This window comes from Centropristis striata, chromosome 20 (assembly GCF_030273125.1).
Source record: "Centropristis striata isolate RG_2023a ecotype Rhode Island chromosome 20, C.striata_1.0, whole genome shotgun sequence".
Classification (NCBI taxonomy): Eukaryota; Metazoa; Chordata; class Actinopteri; order Perciformes; family Serranidae; genus Centropristis; species Centropristis striata.
Genome location: NC_081536.1, coordinates 24654059 through 24666817, shown reverse-complemented (window position 1 = coordinate 24666817; position 12759 = coordinate 24654059). Strand labels below are relative to the sequence as shown.

General features: G+C 39.5%; 1 protein-coding gene across 1 annotated transcript in view; it reads right to left on the bottom strand.

Moving 5' to 3' along the window:
* The window catches only part of ltbp1 (latent transforming growth factor beta binding protein 1), a 110554-nt gene that overhangs the window by 46572 nt on the left and 51223 nt on the right, over positions 1-12759 (bottom strand). The window contains exons 12-13 of the mRNA XM_059359052.1: positions 9472-9645; positions 2446-2523 (exon numbers count right to left, since the gene is read on the bottom strand). Of these exons, the coding sequence (XP_059215035.1) occupies positions 2446-2523; positions 9472-9645 (252 nt within the window). The remainder of the gene's footprint in view (positions 1-2445; positions 2524-9471; positions 9646-12759) is intronic.

Sequence of the window (12759 nt, the reverse complement as noted above, 5' to 3'; positions counted from 1 at the left end):
AGCTGGTCACATTTAACTATCCTTATATTCTTCCCTACCCAGAGTCTAAAGGACTGCTTACATCACATTTAAAGGCTATGTATTCTTAATTTAGCTTATTGTCTTGTTAGCAATCAAGCTACTTAGCTTACTAGATAACAAGTTAGCGAGCCAGCCAGGAAGAATGGCAACTTTGACTATTGCTTGTATGCTTACTTGATCCCAGAGCTCAATGAAGTATTTCTGATTCTGATTCTGAACAAAGTTTTCTTATGAAGAGCACAAATGGTTATTGTTAAGTATGGAAAACTGGTTCACTAGGGTTTTTATGCTGTTTAATGGCAAATTCAGAGGTGTTCACATTTTCACAGTTGAAAGGGAAGCAGACTCCTATTAGTCTATCGGTTGTGTAAAGTAGTAGTTCCTGCATGCTCATCGGGGGTTAAAGATGAGGTTAGGACAAATATTTAAGTTTCTTTTGAACGTGAAGGTGTCACTAAGGACATCTGCTGTTGTTTTGCTTGGGACTTTTTCTTTTTTTTTGTATATCTTTGGTAGAGGAGTGCTCTTTTTTTCTTTTGACTCTTACGATGGCACTGTATATGTTGTTGCTTGTTTGCATTCTATTACTAAACTGACCTGGCTAAGGCACCATCCCATCAGAGCAACACAAAACTTTATATCTTGGCGCTGATTCTATGACAGAAATGAGCCAGAGAGACATGCTACGAACCATCAGGCTCACGAGCTGGAATGTCAGGGGACTTGGTGGACCTATTAAATGGACAAAAGTAAACATTGCGTTTCTACAAGAAACTCATCTTCATCTGTGTGATCATACCAGACTACGCAAACCCTGGGTTGGTCAAGTTTTTCACTTGAACTTCAATAGTCGATCAAGAGGCACAGCTATTTTACTGCACAAGCGAGTACAGTTTTCACCAGAACAGGTTATATCCGATCCCGATGGTCGTTATATTATTGTTGTTGGTGTGTTGTTCCACAATCTCATTTATTTCGATTTTTTCAAGCCAGAGATTTTGTCCGTTGTAATTTTCCCAATTTTCCCCACAAACCACCTCATGCTCTTATTGATGTGATACTTTCTCTTCCTGCGGTCCGTGGATTCATTTCAATTGTGGTAAAATGAATCATGTCATCACTATCATCCCCACTGGCAACTAGGAATTCATGGGAAAAGGAGCTAGGTTATACCTTGTCAGACGAATGGTGGCAAAGGGCCCTTGACAGGGTTAACTTCACCTCATCTTGTGCCAGTCTGACATTAATTCAATTCAAGGTCCTACACAGGATACATTTTTCTAAAGCTAAACTTAAACTTTTTAATACAAGCGATACATGTGACAGATGTTCTCTGTCACCAGCTAGCCATACACACGTTTTTTTCCTGTCCGAGACTAAGCTCATTCTGGTCGTCTTTCTACAATACTTTTTCAAAAGCTTTAAACAAACCGATACCTTCCAGCCCTTTAACCTCCATCTTTGGAGTGCCTAAAGAATTCACACACTTCACCAACAGGGAAAACAACTCAATTGCTTTTGCATCTCTGGTAACCCGCAGACGTATCTTACTTCATTGGAAGGATAAGAATCCTCCCTCCCCTAACTCTTGGCTAAAGGATCTAATGTCATTTCTACACTTAGAAAAAATCAAGTACAGTATTAGGGGGTGCTCGGACAACTTTTGTAAAACTTGGAATCCCATTCTTTCCCTAATTGAGTCCATTTCATCGTTAGATGATTAACATAGATGGTTCTAATTAAGATAAATTGATATAACTTTTAAATGGCCAGTAATTGTTTTTAGTATACTGATTTGGTGGTCAAACTCAAGGCACAACATATACAAATTGTTATAGCTATTTTTTTGTTTGTTTTTCCAAGCATTCTGTATATCTCCTCTAAATTTCCCTTTTTATTTTATTTATTTATTAAGTATTATTATTATTTGTTTGGTTTTATGTGTATGTATATGTATGTATGTATGTATGTATGTATGTATGTATATATACATGTATATGTATGTGTGTGAGTATGTATGTATGTGTGTGAGTATGTATATATGTGTGTGTGTATATATATATATATATATGTATGTATATTTTATTTTTTTATTATTGTTTATTTGGCTACTGTTCACCCCTCCTGTTTTTCTTTGAGGGGGAGAGAGTTGTATTTTCTCATTATTATTACTATTTATTGTTTTTTTGCTTATTTTATGTGAATGTGACTCTCTGGTTCGGGGGGCGGGGGGTTGTTCTAAAAGGAGGAAAAATGGGTGAATTGTACCTTTTCTGATTGAATATGTATTATGTCCTGACAACACAATAAAGATATATATGGAAAAAAAAACCAAAAAAAAAACAGACGAATAATAATAACAGAAGAATATATTACAACAGAAGAGAAAATACAAGTAAAAAGAAAAGAATGTCTTTGTCATACCAGCTGACTGGGTGGGAGCGATGTCTTGGCCTGCATTAGATGGGAGGATCTCCACTGGTGCAGGCTTCACAATAACCTCTACCAAACAAAACAAGAAAACACAGTCATATACATTAATTCCATACAATATATGTTTAATTAAGTAAATGGTGAATGGACTGCACTAATATAGCACTTTTTTAGTCTCTAGACACACCAGACAGCACTCGCTCACAAATCACCTTAAATGCCACCTGCCACCATCAGGAATTCATTCATACACAGATGAACACAGTATCTGGAGTAATTTGGGGTTCAATATCTTGCCCAAAGATACTTCAGCATTTAGGTTGCCATGCTCAGGGATCCAACCACTGATCTTCCGATCAGTTGGTGGCCAATCTATCAAATGAGCTCTAGTTCAAATGTGTTTCCAGCTTTTAATTTTTTACTTTATAAAATCATTATTATGTATTATTTTTATTATCATGGTTATTTTATAGGTCAAGTGAAAGTCTCAACAGAAGATGTATAAAGTGTCCGCTGCTTAAAAAAAAAAAAGTATTTTCAACATCACTTTTGCACACCTTATAGTCTCAACAACCATGAAAAGGCAGATACCTGGTTATTATGTATAAATGCATTACTTTATTTTCCTTTGTCTGTTAATGTATTTTTTTGTATTGATTATTCTCGCTGTGACATTTTCAATCTCAACACATTGATCAGATCTCACAACTCTAAAAAGCATGTAAGATGTGGCTTTTTTGGACAGATGAATGATGCCATTGCCCAACTATTTCTGACTGAATGTGATGAACCAAAGGTCAGGCAGGGGCATCACCAAGTTATTCTGTATACGCTGAGCCCTGTATAAAAATCTTGAGCAGACAGAAACATGGCAGAAAAATTATATAATTAGCAGCAGTTTTGTGAAGGAAATTGCACAGTTAATAACATCAGTCAAAGGAGAAGGGCCCAGACCCCTACACAGGAAGACTACATGTATGTAAACAACAGTACTGGTAATGTGCAGAAGAATGTGCACCTTGTTGAACCTCAAAGTAGTGAAGAAGACCTCTGTACCGCCCCTAGCAGATATCAAGACCAAGGTAAGGCTTCAGTGGGCAGAAAATCACCCAAACTAAAACTTTGAAAACAGTGAAAGAGTAAAAACATAACCTGGTCCAGCATAACTGGAGTTATGCTAATAAGAGGGCTAGTATTTGGCATAAAAACCATGAATGCAAGATTAGGGTTAGGATCAAATTGGTTTGTGTAAAGGGAGTTATTTTTGTTGTTTGTTATACAGAGGTCTTTAATATCAGCTAATAATTATTTTATTGGCACAGCATACCTAAGCATTGTTGCTGACCAGGTGCATACTTCCAGAAGGATAACATGCCATTTCACAACCAAGCATTCATTACCTCAACATGGTTCTACATCCGGTCCAATGACCTTATCTAACTCCACATGCTAATCTGCCAAGGGAGCAACTGGATGTTCTGAGACAAACAGGGATTGTGTTTGGTAGCAGGCAGCCTAATGAGTGTTTAACACATTATAATATCTGATGTAACTACTTGCAAAAAACTAAAACAAAATCATAACCATTGTCTGTTCTGAGATGTTGCTGAATGCCACCTTTAGGTTTTTATTTTTTAATTTGTTTGACGTTTTATTTTGAAAGTTTCTTTTCTCATTTGTGTCAATATGTCATATCTGACTTCTTTTCACCCTCATCTGTCCCTCTTATGTTCCTTTCTCGATGTGATTTTGTGTATATGCACCCTGTGTGTTCTTTGTCAGTTCGTCTTTTTGGTTTTCGTGCTGTTTGGACTTTAGTTTCCCCGCCTGCCTACAGCAGTAGCCAAGTACAGTACAGTAGTTACATATTTGAGAGCAATAAAGAATTTCTGAGCGCTTTACTGGGTTAGTCTGTATTTTATTCAATATCTAGACCTTGAATTATATATTTATTATAGCACAAGGGGTCTCAACCAACGCCAAGCCAGTTTCTTCCCCAGGAGGCCCAGCTGACACCAAGCTAGTTCCTGTAGAGCAGAAGGTCCCAGTAGGTGCCAAGATCCATCCAGATCCATCCTAAGAGCGTCCCAGCAGATCCCAAGCCTGTTCCAGCACCAAGTTCAAGTTCCTTGAGTGGGGATCCATCTCCATGGCTTTGCTTTAGTGGGCTCTTGCCTCCGTGGTCATCCTCCCCTGGGGTCCCATCTCTGTGGCTGTCCTCTACAGGGGCCCCATCAGCAAATTTGTCCTTCTTTTACCATCTCCACAAAGTTTAAAGGGTAGGGATGCAGACCATAGTAGGCTGCCTCAGTCTTAACACTGGATGCCCCCTTAGATAGCTGGGGCAGACCTGCTACCTGCTGACCTGTTACTAACTATAGGATCTACCAGCTTCTTCAATGGCAAGACACAAACAATAAAAAATGGACATGGTCAACAGATTACCGTTTGCATTTATTTCAGTCCAGTATTTCAGCTTTGCACACGGCTTCTATCATGCAAAACAGACGTTGTGCTATGAAGCAGAGTAGCATTGAGCTTGCATGGCAACTGACTGCAGTTTAAAAACGAGGCAAAAGTAACAGATCTTCGAGCAAGCCAGAGAACAATACCTGCCATTTCCACATAGATGTTTTGCTAGATCTATTTTTGGTACTTACAATGTACATGTAAACACATTTAAGGTTTACCATTGCTCAGTGTTGACCAGCTCAAGGTCATGCAGCAACTTTGCAGACTCCATGCAAAGGTAATTCTGCAACTCCTCAGTGGCTGAGAGGAGTGTCTTTGTGCATGCAAATATCTACATTTAACTCTTTAAGGCACAAAACCTACCTGATCTGGTGTTGTTGCTGGTACTGACACAGAAAAAAAGAAACAACATTTTTTTTAATGTGAGTGTGTGGTATAATGTAATGTATGTAACTTTCTTGCGTAGTTGGGTTTCAAATTTAATGACAGATGTTTATATTATTTGTCCACCCCATCTAAATCAATGATTTTTGAATGACAGAAGCACCTCTCTGTATACAACACAAATCAGTTCAACAGCATAACAAATGACACCTCTCAATAACATCTTCAACAACAACTGAACATTAAAACCTTCATTAAGGAGGGATTTATTGTTTATTGTTGTTTATTGTTAATAGACTTTTGTAATACACTGTATTGGTTTTATCTTAAGTGAACATTTTGTTTGCTTCTTAAGACTCATTTGAAACCATTGCATATGCAAAAAAGGGTCTTGAAATGTGCATGAATTATTTTCAAATCTGAAAATAGTGGCACCCTGGTAGCTTACCTGGTAATGTGCGCCCCATGTACAAAGAGTCCTTGCCACAGTGGTTACAGGTTCATCTCCGACCTGCAGCCTTTGTTGCATGTTTTTCCCTATCTCTCCACCTCCATTCCTGTTTATCTTCAGCTGTCCAAAAAATAAAATTTGGAACCATTGCATTCTGCTGGCTCACTTGGAGAGTGAGTCCTATTTCTAAAGGAAATGTTCCCACAACAACTGAAACTAGTGCATGTGGCACATGACCATGTTTGTAATTGAACATTTGTGCTTCTGCTTCAGCTTCCAAACATTGCTCAGGAAGTACAAAGAAGACTTTGTTTTACATTTAGGGCGGACACTGATGCTCACATCAGTGCTAATTCCCTTCAGTTTACCCAGGAGGTGGGAAGCAAGAAACGGGAACTACTGGGTTCCTCTCGGTGCCCATGCTAAGTAACTGGGCTGTTCAGACAAGTTTACAATCTGCACTGTCTATATTCTCTGCAAATGCATCTGACAAGAAAACACAGGAACAATCTTTTAGGATTAAAACAAATGATTTGACAATATGCATCATGCTTGCCAACCTTTTTGATTTCTCCTGCACTTTTCCCTGCTGTTCTCTTTACCCCTGAAATAAAGAAATTTCAAAATCTGCACATCCACTATATTTATTAGGAAAAGCCTTTTACGTTTGTGTGTTTGTGATTGTGTGTTCATTACGCTTCTTTGTCAATTGTGTAGGTCCACCATTATGCCTGCTTTGCTTTTGTACACTGAATCAAACAATATTATGCCAGCATCCCGGAAGCAAACGAGAGGTGATGTGTAACACAACAGCCTTAGCGTCTTATGTGTGTGAGCCAATCTGCACAAACTAACCTGCAAAAATATGTGTTAGTCATCCATCTGCTACTAGCAGACTCCCAAATTTAAGCATTAGAGTAGCACACCCACAGGAGGGGAGAGAAGGAATGAGAGGACTGAGCACCACTGGACTGTTCAAGGGGTCTGTGAGTGTAGCCTATGTGTGTGTGAGAGAGACAGACAGAGGAGAAAATAAAGTGATATTGCATGCAATATTAATTATAAATAACTTAACTAACTAACTAACTAACTAACCTGCCTGTTGGTCAACCTACACATCATTAGACTGAGTGTAGTAGAGTGTAGGGATGGGTACCTTTCACATTTGAACCGATACCAGGTACCGATACCCAGGTACCGATACCCGGTACCTGGGAATCGTTAGTGGCCGCGGTGAGCAGACAGGACCAGACGAGGAGGTAAATAAAAAAATAAAAAATAGTGCGATCGGCAGCACGCTTGTTAATCAAAGACGTCAAATGAAAACAGGTTGAACTCAGTGATCAGTTTAAAGTTAACGCCGTTTAGGTACCGAAACATGGTACCGTTTGATTTTACATTAATCGGTACTCGGTAGTACCGGCGGAATTCGGTCGGTACCTATAAAAGTACCGAATTCGGTACCCATCCCTAGTAGTGTAGTTTGCCATGCTGAGAGTCCCTTTTACACAGGCAAAGGCCAGCTGCTGTTGTGCCTCTGTTACTACCTCTGCTGCCTATTCAGAGACTGGACAAATCTGTCCCAAAGGGGAGGCGGAATAAAGGGGCACTATTCGCACCATGAACAGGCTGTGAAAAAAGTGTCTAGAGACAGACAGAGAGAGGGAGGAGTTGGTTGAGTGACAGAGGAGAGAACAAAGTAGACAGGAAGAATCACTTGTTGACCAGCGTGGGAAAAATATGCTTCTGCTGTAAACAGCCAGGGTATTGCTTGTGCAAAACCTGACACAAAGTGCCAGTTCCAAAAATTAGTGAAAAAAAAACTGAAGGGAAGGTCTTTCACAAAACTATATTGTTACATGCCCATACACATTTTAGTGGATATACAGCGGGTGGATATGGATACCAGAGCCCCCAACAGTTTTGTTAATTTAAAGTAAATTAAGTCATATCATTTAATATAATTAATAATTATTTGAGATAAATATTAATAATTCTGATTAACACACTTTTGAACCGGAACACTCGGGGATGAATTCACAAAGAATGTATTGTGGCCACCATGAACTGCAACAGCCACTATTATTTGCAACTGCTTCCTGCCCCATCTGGTCTTTTGACATAAAAACATAAAAATCACACATTGGGGAGGTGAGAGGAGAATCCTGTCACTGAATCACAACAAAAAGGAGTTTGAGTGGACATCCCTTATAAATTTGCTTAGTTACCATGAGCTCTCTGAAGAAGCTAATGATTTCTAACAGCTTGGTAAATAGCCCTGGTCTTTGTGAATCTGATGTTTCTGTAATGAGGCTTATTACAAAGAAAAGGGGCCAACTTAGCTCCAAACGTATGCACATCATTCAATTTAAATATGTCCAAATAGCACAGGAGAACCAAGACACTGTTTGCTTGGCAGCACAGTTAGAGGTGCATTTCAACCTTTGAGGGTACTTTTAGAATAAAACAATTATTTTTCGTCTTATTTACTCATGTTTCACCACATGACCCTTTTATTAATTTCGCCCTCAGTCTTTCTATTGGCAGCTTACTGCTAATAGTATTGATGGTAAAATTTTGATTGTAAAATTATCTCTGATGACAGCAATTGCAGTTTGGTCCTATAATTCAGGCCTATATGAAATAATTTACAAGACAATGTCTGACAATTTGAGCAGTTCAGGTATTTTGTGATCTTATTCACAAGTCATAAAATAGTCTGTGAGATTGACTGCCAGTTTGCAGTTTCAGCTGCCGTGATACAAGTTATATATTGGACCATGAGGTTGATAACACAAGATATTTCGGTAACACTTTACTTGAAGGTATCGTCAAAAAGTGACATGATACTGTCATAACTGTGAAATGACACAGTCATGAACGTGTCAAACATTATGTCAATGTCATAAACGTTTATGACTGCTGTCATTAAGTGTCATTCGGTTTTTGTCATGACCAGTTGACATTGTTTGGGTTATCTTGATTATGACAACTGGACATTAATCTAAGTGACATTACCAAAAAATGTCTTTGTCATGAAAACTTGACATTAAATTTGTTTGGAATGTCCTTATTATGACAACTTGAAATTAATCAAAGGGACATTACCAGAAAATGTCTTTGCCATGGCAACTTGACATAAACAAAATATGCATCTATTTTTGTGTTTATGGCAAGATGACATAATGATTATTATAATTAGATGTGGAAGGTTACAGACGATTCCTTCAAGTAAAGTGTTACTGATATTTCTTTGCAGGATGGGCTGGTGTTGCCCAACATGATTACAAATGAGGACTTCAATAATTTGGTTCTTCTTCCTGGCCACCTCCTTTGTGTGTTTTGGGCATGGCAGACTTATGGCAGAGACCATGGTGCACACTGAAAGTTTCCCAGCTGTACTACGAATATGGAGGAAGTTGAACATGAAGACGTTTGGACTGCTTGTCTCACTCTGTTGTCAGTGCAACCCTTACTTGGACAGGTGTCAAAAATGGATATACAGATTCTGCCATTATTTTAATATTATTAAACGCCACCAAAGTTATTATTTGTCATATGAATTTGATGTCATTAACCTGTATTTTAAACAACAAACAAAAGACACACAAGCATCTGGTCCGTTCTAATCTTATTATGTGGGCTAAACATATCAAATTAAACTAAAACTAATAACCATGCATTGATAACATTACATAGTAGAGACTCACCTGGAATAATCTCTTCTGGTGTTCCAAAGGCCTCTACTGGTCTCTCTGGTGTTGGGAGGGGTTGGGGGGGTAGCAGGTCAATGGGCTCCTGGTGAACGGTGACTGGCTTGTTTAAAGGTGGATTTGGTAGAACAGTGTAGCCCATTCCACCGGGACAGATGTCTTTGAACTTAGCTACACAATAAAAAGTACAAGTCAAAATAAGAAATGCAAAATAAAATCAGCTTTTTCCAGTTGACAGCAGACTTTATGATCTCTGAGATAAGTTAGCACTTAACACTATACACTGCAGGGGTTTTGACAATGCTAAAATTAACTGGTAAATAATCAAATTAGTTCATAACATACTCTAAAAGTAAAGCAAGAGTAATAATTTGCTAATCATTTTCAAAATATAGTCAATTTAAAACTGTACAATGCAATATGTTCTAACTGATAAATTAAATATACACACTTCTGAATTGTATGCCTGCAACATTGTCCAAAAAAGCAAGGACACTGATTGTTTTTAACCCCAAATTCTCCCCCATTCTTGCTTGATGTCAAGTTCAGTTGGTTAACAGTCTTATGCATTTTGCTTCATAATGCAAGAAATATGAAAAATGAACAATGAAATGAACAATATGTACCTGTTTGGTAAGTGAGATTCAACTGTTCACCTAGGGTCACAGTGTTGCCAGCCTAAGGAGACTGAGGACTGGTATTAAGTGTCATTAAAAGTCATGACTTAACACCTGATTCAAGAACAACTATTTGGTGTTGAAAACCATACTTTAAACGCTACAGGGAAAAAAACGTAAAGATGCCAGCTTATAAATTCCACTATTCTGTCTCCTAGTACAAGTTTAGGCACAAAAAAACACTTGGTTAGGTTTAGACAAAAATCCTTTTTTGGATTATTGGGCCACCTGACCAATGAGATGTTAAAGGGCATGACACTGCTCAGAAAAGTCATTTTATACATGTTTAACAGGGAGGGCAACCAGAAGCTTTCCATGACATCTTCCTTTTGTACTTTGGAGGGAAAAGGATGAGGTCGGAAATGTCAGTCAAGAACAAAATCCACAAACTAAAACTCATAAAGACCATAGCAGGTCAGATGGGAAGCATTCCATCTCTTATTATCACTTAGCATGAAAGTTCTTTGCCCAATCTTTTTCTGAACAGGCAAGGCTGATGTGAACTTTGGTGTGCCTTTGTAGGTATGGTCAGGCAATTTTACGCTTGCAGTCCCCTAGGTTAGAATGCAGCAGTTGCACCCTGATTTTTTTTTTTTATCACTGTGACACTAAGTTTTGTTTCTTTCCTACTGTATCTCTCACAGGACCACACTTGTCAGGTAATGTCCAGCTTGGTTTTCGTTCTACTGTTGTGTAACAGTTCAGATGGTGAGACACCAGTCACTGCATGAGGTGTTGCACGGTAGTTTTATAAGAGGATTACCCTTTTGCAAACTTTGGAAAATGCAACCTCTTGCGAAAACTGCAAACCTACAGCGCTTAGAATGTCCAATCCCACACAAAGACAATGGGCTGAAGTACGGTAGAGGTTGTTTTAGCAGACTTGCGTTTCGGCTGGCAGGTGAGGCAAAAACTGATTTTACCAATCTGAGGCCACCAGTACAATTCTACAATTCTACAATGTCTTTAGCAGACGCTTTTATCCAAAGCAACGTATGTGACAACGCAAACCTGAGACAACGTACAAGAGTCAATACAACACAAGCAAAGATAAGGTCAAGAAACACAGCAAGAGTAAGTGCTGTGGGTTAAGTTTAAGTCCATTCGGACGTAAGTGCTTTTAGGTCGCGCGATCAAGTGTGAAGGTGTTCAATAAAGAGTTGGGTCTTCATTCTTTTCTTAAAGATTGATAAGGACTCAGCAGATCTGATGGAGTTTGGAAGTTTGTTCCACCACCGGGGCACTACAGAGGAGAAGAGTCTATTTTGTAGGCAAGAGACAACGCTTTGAATTTGATACAGGCTGTGACTAGGAGCCAGTGCAGAGAGTTGAGTTGAGTGGCATGTGCTCTCCTGGGCTGGTTGAAGACCAGACACGCGGCCACGTTTTGGATCATCTGCAGAGGTGGTGCATGCAGGAAGACCTGCCAGTAGAGAGTTGCAGTAGTATAAACATGATATCACAAGGGCCTGTACCAGAAGATGTGTCAACTGCTCGGTCAGGTAGGGTCTGATTTCCCTGATGTTGTACAGGGCGAATTGAAGTCACATGATCCTTGAAGGTCAGTTGTTCATCAGCACAAGTTGCATGGATCCAAGCTGAAGATTGATAGGTTGATAGTAGGTGGGACGGGGTGGGATGACGAGAAGCTCTGTCTTTGAGAGGTTGAGCTGAAGGTGGTGTTCTGTTTGCCATGTGGAGATGTCCACAAGGCAAGCAGAGATGCAGACTGAGATTGTAGGATCATTTGGTGTGAAAGAAAGGAACAGATGGGTATCGTCGGATTAACAATGGTATGAGAAGCCATGATTGCGCCAAGTAAATTGGTGTAAATTGAGAAGATAATGGGGCCTAGCACGGATACTTGAGGCACCCCAGTGGAAAGGTTGTGTAGTTTGGACACTTCTCCTTGGAGGAGGATTTGGTTGTTAACAGTGTCGAAGGCTGCAGAGAGGTCCAGCAGCAGGATTCATAACCAACTGACCTTCAAGACTCATGTGTCTTCAACTGCCAGATCGTGTCGATTCGCCCTGTACAACATCAGGAAGATCAGACCCTACCTGACCAAACAACCCACTCAACTCCTGGCACAGGCCCTCGTAACATCTTGCTTAGACTACTGCAACTCTCTACTGGCAGGTCTCCTTGCATGCAACATCAACCCTCTGCAGATGATCCAGAACGCGGCGGCGCGTCTAGTCTTCAACCAGCCTTTATCTACCCTGACTGCAGGGTTAGTGCCAATACTGTTGTCATTGTTCATCTGATCTTCTCTGTCTCTCTCTCAACCCTCCCCGCTATCCTCCCTCCCTCTCCCCTCCAACACACTCTATTTAACCTATTCTAGTATGTTGATCTGTTCCGTACAATGACATCTATTTTACAGCTGTCTGTCCTGGGAGGGGGATCCCTCCTCTCCAAGAGGTTATTCCTTTTTTTCCCTCTGTTAAAAGGGTTTTTGGAGGAGTTTATCCTTGGCCGCTGTTACGGTCAAAGGACAGAGGGTGTACTCTGTACAGTCTATAAAGCCCTTTGAGGCTTTATTTTGTCTGTGATTTGTGATTCTAGGCTATATAAATAAAATTGAAATTTAAAATGAAGTTGAATA